The sequence below is a fragment of the Salvelinus namaycush genome, chromosome 6, assembly GCF_016432855.1.
Source record: "Salvelinus namaycush isolate Seneca chromosome 6, SaNama_1.0, whole genome shotgun sequence".
Taxonomy (NCBI): Eukaryota; Metazoa; Chordata; class Actinopteri; order Salmoniformes; family Salmonidae; genus Salvelinus; species Salvelinus namaycush.
In genome coordinates this window covers 31,275,747-31,288,513 of record NC_052312.1, presented here as the reverse complement: position 1 = coordinate 31,288,513, position 12,767 = coordinate 31,275,747, and the positions used below count along the sequence as shown (strand labels likewise).

The following is a 12,767-nucleotide window of genomic DNA, read 5'->3' as shown; positions in this document are numbered from 1 at the left end:
AGACGTAGAGTCGCAAGCTAGTGCGAGGACGCGCTCTTTGAAAGGAGGGAGTAGTGTACACACCCTGGGTTTATAAGCGCGGAAATCGACTGCCGCACGAGCATTCATACAGTATTATTACATTTGATAGACATTAGGAATTGTATAATTGTGTCCTAATATATGAATAACTATCAATTTAGAAGAACAGATAAAATAGCAGTGTCATTGTTTTGTTTCTTTAAATAACCTGACACGGGGTTGACGTGTCACTATTTGGGGGTTCTCACATGTAGGTAAAACAATCGTCATGCCAACTTGGTTTCAATTTCGACCACATTCAAACGTCGCTCTGACGTTTACGGAAGACAGGTTATAAAGAAACACCAGGAGTCAGTCCGACAGGCAGCAGCTTGCAGGCAGAACGAGAGTTTTAAGAATCAGAAGAACGCTCATTCACCGGCGAATTTATAACTTAAAACGTTGGCAACTAGCGCAGACGTAGTACTGTTACACGTAAGTAGGCATGGCTTTTTATTTGATAAATAAGTAAGCGCCGATTTATTCACTTGAACTTTGTTAAAGTTTTACTGTCCCTAGTTGGTTTCTCAGTACGCGCCTGGTAGTAGACATTGATACAATTTCACAGAGATATGCTTGTTTTTGTGAGAAATCCTCCAGAACAAGAATTTCGCAATAATATGAAAAGCGTAACGTTATACTAAAATATGAAAATGCTACATGTAATGTCTCAAAGTCGATATATATCTTACCTCGATATTGTGCCGAAAATCTCCCCCCTGCCAGAATTCTTTATTTTTTCCCTCTGACCTCCATTGAATTATCCCCTCAATAACCTTTGAACGAATTATGTTGGCGACATGAGGTTTGAGCCATTGGCTTTCTTAGAGGAGTATCTACACAATTAACACATTTTATTTTACACATTGGTCAAAAGATGCCTTTTTGATTGTACACACTACTATTTAAGACATTCCGGATAATGTAAAATAAATATAATTTGGTGGGTACTTATATTTGTCCTATTTAACACATTTAAGCAGCTACAAGTGTGTTGTACATGTATGCGAATTGGAAATATATATTTTTTGCATGTCCCAACTCCAAGTGCTTTTTTTCACCTTGGCGATTCAAACTAGTAACTTTTAAGTTACTGGCCCAAAGTCCTAACCACTAGGCTACCTGTCACTTATTGATGTCATGTCAGACAGAGAACTCACAGGACAAAAGGGTGTGTCGTGGTATGTTGTGTCGTGTCTTTGACTATGCCAGATTAATTGCTATGACATGCTATTCTATAAAATAATTTCTCCGTAATTAATATTACCTGATTGAACTAATCATGTAAATATTAATTGACTAGAGAGGGACACCACGAAAGAATATTTATAGAGCTGTTATCTTCCGAATAAACTCTTAAAGATTTAGTAATATTTTACATCCATAGCAGTCACATAAATTGTCAGTTTATTCAGTCTCATCTGAAAGTTGTAAGTCCTTGGTTATCTGCAAGAATCCTGGCTAACAAGTTGAATCAGCAATACAAAATTGGGTTTAATTATTTATTTACTAAATACCTAACTAATCACAGAAACACACATACACAATTAAATCATAACTTGATTACAAAGTGCCGTCATACAGAAAAACGTCCCTAGCGGGCGGAATAGACATGACAGCTTGTTACACAAAGAAAAGGGGCGGGATTTTAGTGAAAGAGCGGGAGACTGGAACATAGGCGAAGCTGTGTTATCGTAAATACAGTATCTTATGCATTCTAAATTACCGCCCATTTGAAAAGGAAAATGCAATAAATATTTACTCTGAGCTGCGCTTCAGTAGGTTGGTGGTAGATGGACCGTGTCGCCAACCCGAGTCCTCTGTCCTTTGAAGAATGTCTCTGGTATTCACTGGATACGTTGGAGTAACGGTGTGTGTAGTAGATGGGATACTCGGACTGTCCTTCCTAACCTGCGTTTGTAGCAACTGTTGCTAACTCAACGGCTAGGAGATATCACTTCTGTAGTGAATACGAGTTCAAAGTTCATACCATTCACAATCAAAGTCCATGCTGCTGTTGGCTTAGTTCTGTAGTTATTATCTGAACCATTCTGACACCGGATCATCATCCTGGTGTGCCCGGAACAGGAAGTTATATTCTTGTCAATGGCTTTTATAGTGGAGGGAGAGGGGTGTGTCTGAAAAGTCTATTACCCATGTCTCTTCACAGGGGCGGGCCCCTAGTTGAGCAGAAGCCCAAACTTATGAAAACACATCTCTCATTTGGAAGCTAAAATTAAATTTCATCTCTTCACAAATAATTTCATATTCAAACATTTGAATTAAACAACAATTCCATGTGAATCCGATACCTCTGACATTTAGACTTTCCACAGTAGAGTTTGTCATTCTATCATTGATGCGAATGTGTCAGAGGGCAACCGAACTGACATAATATACCTTAAGTACCACCGCATATGTTCAGTTGGTCGGATTACCAGAATATAGTTCATTTCCTCCAACTTCTGATGTTACCCAGAATCTCTGTTAACCCATGGGTTTCCTTATGTCACATCAGTTATAGTAGGGAGAGAGAAAAAGGGGGAAAGAGGTATTTATGACTGTCATAAACCTACCCACAGGCCAACGTCATGACAGTTGTTTTCCCATTTGTTTGGCATCAGTTATGCCCTTTACCAACACATGACTGCTGCTGCTCTCTAGAGGCTTGTTTGAATGTTTTTTTCAGTGAAAATTCTCATTCTCTATTCCCAATGTACTCTTTGGGCTGACTGCATTGCACTCTTCCAGGAAAGTATACATTCATAAACTGTTTTTAAACCGCATTGGAGAACTTACAGATCAATATTGTTGGATTTGTGTAATGGAGGATGTTGCAGCGATACACTCACTTCCTGTTTCTGGTTTGTTTGTTTATTTTTGTTTAGGGAGATGGCAAACAGCAATGCTAATGGGAGTACCAACAGTAATGTGAATGGGAGTGCCAAAGCTGGGCTGCCAGGGGATATGGATGGAATGGAGGACAGTGTGGAGTTCAGGTTGATGATGGTGTACGCCCAGAGGAGGAGACCTAGGGAGGTGTTGTGCCCGCTACCTCAAGGCACAGACACCCAGCCGGGTGGCACACAGACACTAGAGGTCCATGCAGACACATTTAAGAAGAAGAAGAAGAAGAAGAAGGGGATGAGAATGAGGCTGCAGAGCTTGTTGAGCTGTATCCGACCCCACAGAGACAGTACAGCTGTAGCATCAGGACCACCAAGAACACCATCACCACCACCAACGGGCACCCAGATATCCTTCAGATCCTTTGGCAACTGTGAGTTTGTATCAGGGGAAGGTGAGACGGGAGGGTTGTTTGATTGCATGTGTTTGTGTAATACACTGTTCCTTACATTTTAAAGTATGTTTCTTCTTTAGGCAGATGGTTTGTTGTCATGCCAAGCATACTAAAGCTGTGTGTGTTTGTTTCATGTTTAGTGAGAGATGAGCTGGAGAAGGTAGCTGACCGGTTGACTCAGATTGCTGACGGAGTGAGCTTCAGTTCTGGGGACCTGGAGACTGACGGAGAGGAAGGTATAAGACCAACTCAGCCGTCATATCTGGGATGTATTCATTAGGCACCAAATGGAAAAGGGACTGAAAATGGGAGGGACTACCTGAACTTGTCAAATAAGAATCGCAAGTAAAAATGTATTTTTACGATGTGCCTTAATCAATACGACCCTGAACTCCTCTTTGTTTTTTACCTATGACCTCTAACCCTTACCCTCTTATCTCTCCCTTTCAGATGCTATAGAGAGGCTGGTGGGGCTTCTGCTGAGAGGAGCGGGAGACAAACTTAATGAGGAGGTAAAGTATGGCAGGAAATATCAGTTTCTGTAGGTAGAACCTGTGTGATTGTGTAGTTCTCTGCCCACTTGGTGTCACTTTACACACAGATAATATTAGTCTATCTGCAAGACTGGGTTCCCCTCACAAAGAGAAACAGGGAAAAAACAGTGGCGCATTTATCATTCATTTTTCATAACATGGACATTCACCCAGAAAATACTTGTTGGGATTGGGTTGTAAACTTTACTGTCCTCTATCCTGTCCCTGGCAGGTACTGAAGGACGCCTCTCTGTCCTCAGAGTTCTTTGGCTACAGCTTGTATGAGAGGACCATCTCCACCTTCCTCAGCAGACTTGGCCTGACCTCGGACCCCAGCACTCAGGGGTCACCCAAGGCCCAAATCGCCCTGACTTGTGAGGTAATCATGACAGGATTACATTTACATTTAAAAAAAAATAAATAATCCAATCCTTTTTCTATCTAATGGCCATTTTCCCAGACACATATTTGAACATACTCCTGGACTAAAAAGCATGCTCAAGAATCCCTATTGAACGTGTTTTTTTACTCCAGGAATATGCTTAATCTGGGTCTTAGAAACTGTCCCTGTAAATGCTTTACATTGTATGCGGCTAAATCATCCATTGGAGTACCACAAGCATGTATACCCATTGGTGCATGGCAGCCATTTTGTGTCAAGTCTCAACCCTCTGCTCCACCAGGTGACCAGTCGCCTGTCAGCGGTGGACAGCCTCCCTATGAGCCGGGTGCTGGGATTTGGAGCCAAATACCTGCAGGATCACTTCTCTTCCTGGGCCATACAGCAGGGTGGATATGTACGTACATACAGAGAGATATATCGCCTATAGTACTTGAGGTCCACCTTCTTGTTCCTATCAATGATCTACAGCTGACAAAAATATCAATGGTATTTTGTGAGATGTTGGTCAATACAGTTTTCATTTATCTCTCAACAGGAGGAAGCGTTTGTGAATGATGATGAGGAAGTCGACTGAGTCAGAGGGATTTTCCCCATCCTATACACCCATTGGTTCTTCCTGATTATCCACCCTTTTCCCAAAGTATGCTCTTGCGCACTTTCTTCCATGGATCAGCATTTCATTGGTGTAGTTATTGGCTAAAGTGAGTTTCCATCTTTGTTAAATACATGATGGGAAAGGGTGGAGAATTGGGATGTAGCCCCTCTCTAACCCCAACCCCTAGAGAAGTTTCAACTCAGGTTAATATATTGCATGCCCAATTAACATTGATTTTGCACACAGAAATATAGACCGTCATCCAGAGTCATAGTACATAAGAAACTTCATCTCAACCCCTATTCCTTTTTTTGAATTATACATTGATATGAAATAAGAATGTATATGAAAGTACAGTATTCAGGTGTTTTTGTTAACATTTTAATTTGGACTATAGGAATGTAAAAAAAAAAAAATAGAAACATCTGAATGAAATGTATATTTACTTGATTATTTTACTTCATATTTAGTTATTTACTTTATTTTTTATTGTAAGAATAATAATGATGACTGTCGACTATTGATGTATCCTATACTGTCTGATCCAAATAATGTTTACATAAATCAACATTGCCAAAGTTGTCAACATACCAGACCTCCAGGACTTATGTCCTCAGTTGATCCAGAGATTGAACCACTATATGGTTAAACCATGACTGGACCAAAGACTGGGGCAGCTACTGTAGCCTACATATACTGTATGGAAGTGTGTCTATTCTTACTGCTATATGGTCACTCTGTCATTCTGTGTGCTGAGTCTATGCATTGGAATGTCTGACTTGTTTAAGAATAATTAAACAAATTCCATGTTATGATTATAGTGTTCAATGTTAACACTGATTTAGACAGCTTTGACTGTTTGATTTGTTTCAATATTGAATAAAAATAGGTCTGCTGAATACTCCTGACATTGTGTAACATGATTTAGGACCAAGTGGTAAATTATATTGAAATGCAATCTCAAAATCATCACGCACAGCATACATGTACAGGAATGTCACTCATGTGCAGGTATTGTGTACAGGTACGTCACTCATGGAGGGAGGGGGGGATTTCTTGGGGTCTGTACTGAAATTAACCCAAACGGTTTCCTGCACCTGCTAAACCTGCTTACAGACAAGAACAGGTCAGAGAGAGGACGCAGTGTCATCTATTCACACAATGTGGATTTTTCGGCGTTCCGTAGATTTCAACGTGTAGGTAAAATGACATGTCGCCTACTAAACACCTTGTGCTGTATCTCTTCTGTGTTGCGCGCGAAGAAGACTCATCGTTGCTGTCGCCTGTGTGCCCGAAAGAGTGCGTGGTAATGTAAGATTATGCACCAGAGTAGGAAGTACTCACCGATGCGCTACATCGCGTGATCGGCGTATCACCGTTAGCTGTGGATATCCGTAATAAATCAGCACTGAGGACGAAGACGGCGGACTACGGTCGAGGGGAATTATTCAACCCGCCCAGGATGTACCATTCGAAAGTCAAGGTAGTCCGAGCCGCCCGGAGGCATACCTCTACTCCAAGCAGGAGTTTGGAGAACATCGAGGCGGTCTGGAGCAAGATCAGAGCGGACTCGTTACCAAACCTCGAAGAGAGAAGACCGGAGCCGGTGAAGGTGATGAACCCCGCGGAGAACGGCTGCCCTGGCCGCGGCAGTAGGAAAAGGGGGTTCAAGCCCCCGGATGTGAGGACCATATTCTCCCCCAGTGAGAGAGACTCCCGGATGAGGGGGGAGGAACACACCTTCTACCTAGGTCTTTCGGGCGCTTGGTGCGATGTTTGCTGCGTATACATCCTCCACTTCTCCCTGATGTGTTCACGTGAGTTCTACAACTGTATTATGTTTCAGTTGTGATAGCTTGACTGTCTTGACTCCAATATCATCTACTACAGCAGACAACATACTGGTTAACAGAGAGCCTCAAGGTATGAAGCTTATCAATTTAATGACTGATCAACTGGATACCTAAACTGCCTTATGAAACTAGACTTTCTTACAGGCTCCATATAATCTGGATATTAAGACATACAGTTCCTTCAGAAAGTATTCATACCTCTTGGCTTATTCCACATTTTTCTGTGTTAAAATTCAAAATTGATTTTGTCACCCATCTACACACAATACCCCATATATATGTATGAAAACATGTTTTTAGACATTTTTGCAAATGTATTAAGATTGAAATACAGAAATATCTCAAATACACAAGTATTCACACGCCTGAGTCAATACGTTGTAGAAGCACCTTTGGCAGCGCCGATTAAAGCAGTGAGTGTTTTCTGATTTAAGTCTCTAAGAGCTTCCCACACCTGGATTGTGCAACATCTTCCCATTATTCTTAAAAACAATTCTTCGATCTTTGTCAAATTGATTGTTGATAATTGCTAGACAACCATGGAAAAAGTCAAGGGGTGGGAATACTTTATGTAAGTTGTACATGTTCAGAAAGGCATGGCTACGTACAGTCTACCCCTACACTGGGCCTGGCTCTACACACACACACTCACACCATGCTGATAAACTGGTTTATAAACTGTACATTTGTACACTTGCTTTCCTCTCGGCTCAGCTCTCTCTACATACTTCCACTGATAGGCATTCACTTCCTCAATCTAATGTCCAAGGAACCTGTTTACTGATGATTGATACAGTATATTCTTGTTGTTACTCCTATCATTGCTGCATTGCTCCGACACTGGGCAAAAACAGGTTGAATCAACGTTGTTTCCACGTCATTTCAATCCCCCTAATCTATGTTAAGACGTTGAATCAATGTGGAAAACTGATTGGATTTGTAAAAAGTCATCAACTTAAGGGCATTTCTTTTAACCTAAATCCAATGACATGGTGAGATTTGTTGATTTCACATTAGTTGACAACTCAACCAAATGTAAATCAAAACTAGACCTTGAACTGACGTCTGTGCCCAGAGTGGACCATCAGTCATCACACGTGTAAAAGCATTGCTTGTATGTTGAGGGTTTTAAAGTGTAACAGTATAGCTACCGTCCCTCTCCTCGCCCCTACCCTGGGCACGAACCAGGGACCCTCTGCACACATCGACAACAGCCACCCTCGAAACTTTTCCCATGGTGCCCCAAATTCCTAATGAGTTAATTGTTACATGATTCATTTTAATCGAGTGACAATTACACGTAGTTAGTTGATCAAATAAATCACAGTCATCAGATTAATGATAGTCACGTCGCGACACAAGGCACACCTGTTAATTGAAATGCATTCCAGGTGACTACCTCATGAAGCTGGTTGAGAAAATGCCAAGAGTGCAAAGCTGTCATCAAGGCAAAGGGTGGCTACTTTGAAGAATCTCAAATCTCAAATATATTTTGATTTGTTTAACAATTTCTTGTTTATTACATGATTCCATTTGTGTTATTTCATAGTTTTGATGTCTTCACTATTATTCTACAATGTGGAAAATAGTACAAATAAAGAAAAACCCTTGAATGAGTAGGTGTGTCCAAACTTTTGACTGGTACTGTATATGATGATTCTATATGAGTGAGTGTGTGTAGACTCAGTATAATTGTATGTGCATAATACAGTCGAAGTCAGAAGTTTACATACACCTTAGCCAAATACATTTAAACTCAGTTTTTCACAATTCCTGACATTTAATCCTAGTAAAAATTCCCTGTTTTAGGTCAGTTAGGATCACCACTTTATTTTAAGAATGTGAAATGTCAGAATAATAGTAGAGAGTGATTTATTTAAGCTTTTATTTATTTCATCACATTCCCAGTGGGTCAGAAGTTTGAATAAACTCAATTAGTATTTAGTAGTATTGCCTTTAAATTGTTTAACTTGGGTCAAACGTTTTGGGTAGCCTTCCACAAGCCTTCCACAATAAGTTGGGTGAATTTTGTCCCATTCCTCCTGACAGAGCTGGTGTAACGGAGTCAGGTTTGCAGACCTCCTTGCTCGCACACGCTTTTTCAGTTCTGCCCACAAATGTTCTATAGGATTGAGGTCAGGGATTTGTGATGGCCACCCCAATACCTTGACTTTGTTGTCCTTAAGCCATTTTGCCACAACTTTGGAAGTATGCTTGGGGTCATTGTCAATTTGGAACACCCGTTTGCGACCAAGCTTTAACTTCCTGACTGATGTCTTGCGATGTTGCTTCAATATATCCACATAATTTTCCTATCTCATGATGCCATCTATTTTTTGAAGTGCACCAGTCCCTCCTGCAGCAAAGCACCCCCACAACATGATGCTGCCACCCCCGATGGTGTGGGATGGTGTTCTTCTGTTTGCAAGCCTCCCCCTTTTTCCTCCAAACATAACGATGGTCATTATGGCCAAACAGTTCTATTTTTGTTTCATCAGACCAGTGGGCATTTCTCCAAAAAGTACGATCTTTGTCCCCATGTGCAGTTGCAAACCTGGCTTTTTTTTATGGCGGTTTTGGAGCAGTGGCTTCTTCCATACTGAGCTCCCTTTCAGGTTATATTCAGTATAGGACTCGTTTTACTGTGGATATAGATACTTTTGTACCTGTTTCCTCCAGCATCTTCACAACGTTCTTTGCTGTTGTTCTGGGATTGATTTGCACTTTTTGCACCAAAGTTCGTTCATCTAGGAGACAGAACGTGTCTCCTTCCTGAGCGGTATGACGGCTGCATGGTGTTTATACTTGCGTTTGTACAGATGAACTTGGTACCTTCAGGTATTTGGAAATTGCTCCCAAGGATGAACCAGACTTGTGGAGGTCTACAATTTTTTTTCCTGAGGTCTTGGCTGATTTCTTTTGATTTTCCCATGATGTCAAGCAAAGAGGCCCTTAGGTTAAAGGTAGGCCTTGAAATACATCCACAGGTACACCTCCAATTGTCTCAAATGATGTCAATTAGCCTATCAGAAGCTTCTAAAGTCATGACATAATTTTCTGGAATTTTCCATGCTGTTTAAAGGCACAGTCAACTTAATGTGTGTAAACTTCTGACCCACTGGAATTGTGATACAGTGAATTATAAGTGAAATAATCTGTCTGTAAACAATTGTTGGAAAAATTACTTTTCATGCAGAAAAAATATGTTTTAAACGACTTGTCGAGTGGTTGAAAAACAAGTTTTATTGACTCCAACCTAAGTGTATGTAACAGTTTTTTATTTTTTATAAATTAGCAAAAATTTCTTAAACTGTGTTTGCTTTGTCATTATGGGGTATTGTTTGTAGATTGATGAGGGGGAAAAAACGATTTAATCAATTTTAGAATAAGGCTGTAATGTAACAAAATGTGGCAAAAGTCAAGGGGTCTGAATACTTTCCGAAGGCACTGTATGTGTGTATGTGATGGGAAATATGGACATTATGGACAGTATGTGGATAAAATATGTACTCTATCTGAAGAATACGTTGCATACAATAGTATATGTTCAGCAATAGTTGAAAAGGATGGACCGGATGAGAATACAGTATATTCATATGAAATGGGTAAAACAGTATGTGAACATTATTAAAGTGGCCAGTGTTCCATGTCTATGTACATAGGGCAGCAGACTCTAAGGTAACCATGTGGTAGCTAGTGACAGTGACTAAGTTCAGGGCAGGGTACTGGGTGGAGGCTGACTAGCGATGGCTATTTAACAGTCTGATGGCCTTGAGATAGAAGCTGTTTTTCGGTCCCAGCTTTGATGCACCTGTTCTGACCTTGCCTTCTGGGTGATTGTGGTGCTCGGGTGGCCTTGATGAAGTTCTTTGCCTTCCTGTGACACCGGGTGCTGTAGATGTCCTGGAGGGCCGGCAGCGTGCCCCCGGTGATGCGTTGGGCAGACCGCACCACCCTCTGGAGAGCCCCGCTGTAGCGGACGGTGAAGTTGCTGTACCAGGCGTTGATACAGACCGACAGGATGCTCTCAATCGTGCACCTGTAAAAGTCTGTGAGGTTCCTAGGTGCCAAGCCTAATTTCTACAGCCTCGTGAGGTTGAAGAGGCGCTTCTGCGCCTTCTTCACCACGCTTACTGTGTGGGTGGACCCTTTCAGATTTTCAGTGATGTGTATGCCGAGGAACTTGAAGCTTTTCACCTTCTCCACTGTGACTCTGTAGATGTGGATGGTGGCTTGCTCCCTCTGCTGTCTCCTGAAGCCCACAATCAGCTCCTTCGTTTTGTTGACGTTAAGGAAGAGGTTATTTTCCTGGCACCACTCCACCAGGACCCTTGCCTCATACCTGTAGGCCGTCGCGTCATTGTTGGTAGTCAGGCGTACCACTGTTGTGTCATCTGCAAACTTGATGATTGAGTTGGAGGTGTGCGTGGCCACGCATTCATGGGTGAACAGGGAGTACAGGAGGGAGCTGAGCACGCACCCTTGTGGGGCCCCTGTGTTGAGGATCAGCATAGTGGAGGTGTTGTTGGCTACCTTCACCACCTGGGGGCGGCCCATCACAAAGTCTAGGACCCAGTTGCACAGGGCCAGATTCAGACTCAGGGCCCCGAGCTTGAAGGGTACTATGGTGTTGAAGCCTGAGCTGTAGTTATTGAACAGCATTCTTACATAGGTGTTCCTCTTGTCCAGATGGATAGTGCAGTGTGCAGTGCGATGGCGATTGTATCACCCGTGGATACATTGGGGCGGTATTTATCCCTGTCATTCACACAGAACCATTGGCCTTATAGGCCTACATGGTCAGCTAGGCCTGTGTGCCTCGTCCAAATCCATTTACATGGAGAGGTGAGAAGTTTGTGAAATCAGATTAGACACAGAGGAGATGGTGGATTAACATGACCATTCATTCACCACAGGGAAGTGTTAGAGACCTGTTGTACTCCTGGATTGGAAATAACTTGTTGTAATTCCCCTTGACTAGATCAGCTTTCATTCTCCACTGAAGGCTGTGTGTGTGTGTGTGTGTGCCCGCCTGCCTGCCTGCCTGCCTGCGCGTGTGTGTGTGTTTGCCCTAGCGCCCAGCTGCTGTTTGTGCAGGTGCAGTGACAGTGTGGCTCCAGAAGACACTACCCTCTGTGACAGGTTAATGACCCATCACAATGACCACACACACTTTATATATTACTATCCTTGTGGGACCTAAAATGTATTTCAATTCATAATCCTATTTACCCTAAACCTGACCTTAACCCCTGACCCTAACCCTAACTCCTTCACCTAACATCTAACCCCTAACCCTAATTGTAACCATAACCCTTAACCTAACCCCTAAAATAGCCTTTGTCCTTGTGGGGTCCTGGGAAATGTCCCCACGAGGGAGAATTTTCCTTGTTTTATTATCCTTGTGGGGATTTCCGGTACTCATGAGGAGTGTAACTCTCACGCGCACACACACGCACGCACGGGGTGTATGGGGGGCGACAGTAAGGGGAGGGACTAGCACAGGCCAGACATGACACAGAAAAGCCAGACAGGGCAGGATAGAGAGAGAGAGAGAGAGGGAGAGAAAGAGAGGGGGAGAAAGAGGGTAGAGAGGGGCCAGAGTGAAAGACAGTCTGGGATTTGCAGGACCGGGGCAACCTTATGTTGGATATGCGCAGCGCTCTCTGCAAAATGGAGCCCAGTATGTATGAGTTGGAACCTGGGTGTGTGAGCGTATGAGTGTGTGTGAGCTCTGTGTGAGTGAATGAGCAATGGGGCTGGCTAAAGGATTTGGGAGGACTCTAAGGAGGTTATCTGGTTTCTTCTTCCGTGTTCCCAAACTGATCCGCCGCTCTGGACGCCTGGAACTAAGCCTGCTTTGGAGGAACTCTGGTGAGTGTGTGTGTGTGTGTGTATACGTTTGTTTATGTGAGTGTGTGTATGTGGGCCTGTGTTTAGCCAACCCCAGAGCAATGGTGGTAAGGCAGACAGATGGTTTGGTGTCACTAAGAGGCCATGAGCTGAGAGATAAAACAAGTAT

The 12,767-nt window shown here is 42.5% G+C and overlaps 1 protein-coding gene across 2 annotated transcripts; it reads left to right on the top strand.

Moving 5' to 3' along the window:
- Positions 1-295: 295 nt before the first annotated feature.
- On the top strand, positions 296-5,800 carry LOC120049868 (apoptosis facilitator Bcl-2-like protein 14). Of its 2 annotated transcripts, none has more exons than XM_038996337.1 (7): positions 296-495; positions 2,949-3,361; positions 3,502-3,597; positions 3,812-3,873; positions 4,127-4,273; positions 4,578-4,691; positions 4,833-5,800. In XM_038996337.1, exons 2-7 carry the CDS (start codon positions 2,953-2,955, stop codon positions 4,869-4,871), a joined length of 867 nt encoding a protein of 288 aa, XP_038852265.1. In that variant the 5' UTR covers positions 296-495; positions 2,949-2,952; the 3' UTR covers positions 4,872-5,800. The 2 variants fall into 2 exon arrangements, with proteins under 2 accessions (XP_038852265.1, XP_038852266.1); XM_038996338.1 differs by having other exon boundaries at positions 299-495; positions 2,949-3,340.
- Positions 5,801-12,767: the final 6,967 nt, after the last annotated feature.

Excerpts from the sequence above, each read along its gene's own strand:
- LOC120049868 (XM_038996337.1), top strand. The coding sequence starts at position 2,953 with ATGGCAAACAGCAATGCTAATGGGAGTACCAACAGTAATGTGAATGGG. Across the intron at positions 3,362-3,501 it reads TGAGTTTGTATCAGGGGAAG|TGAGAGATGAGCTGGAGAAG; the intron begins GTGAGACGGGAG and ends TTTCATGTTTAG. Across the intron at positions 4,692-4,832 it reads CCATACAGCAGGGTGGATAT|GAGGAAGCGTTTGTGAATGA; the intron begins GTACGTACATAC and ends ATCTCTCAACAG.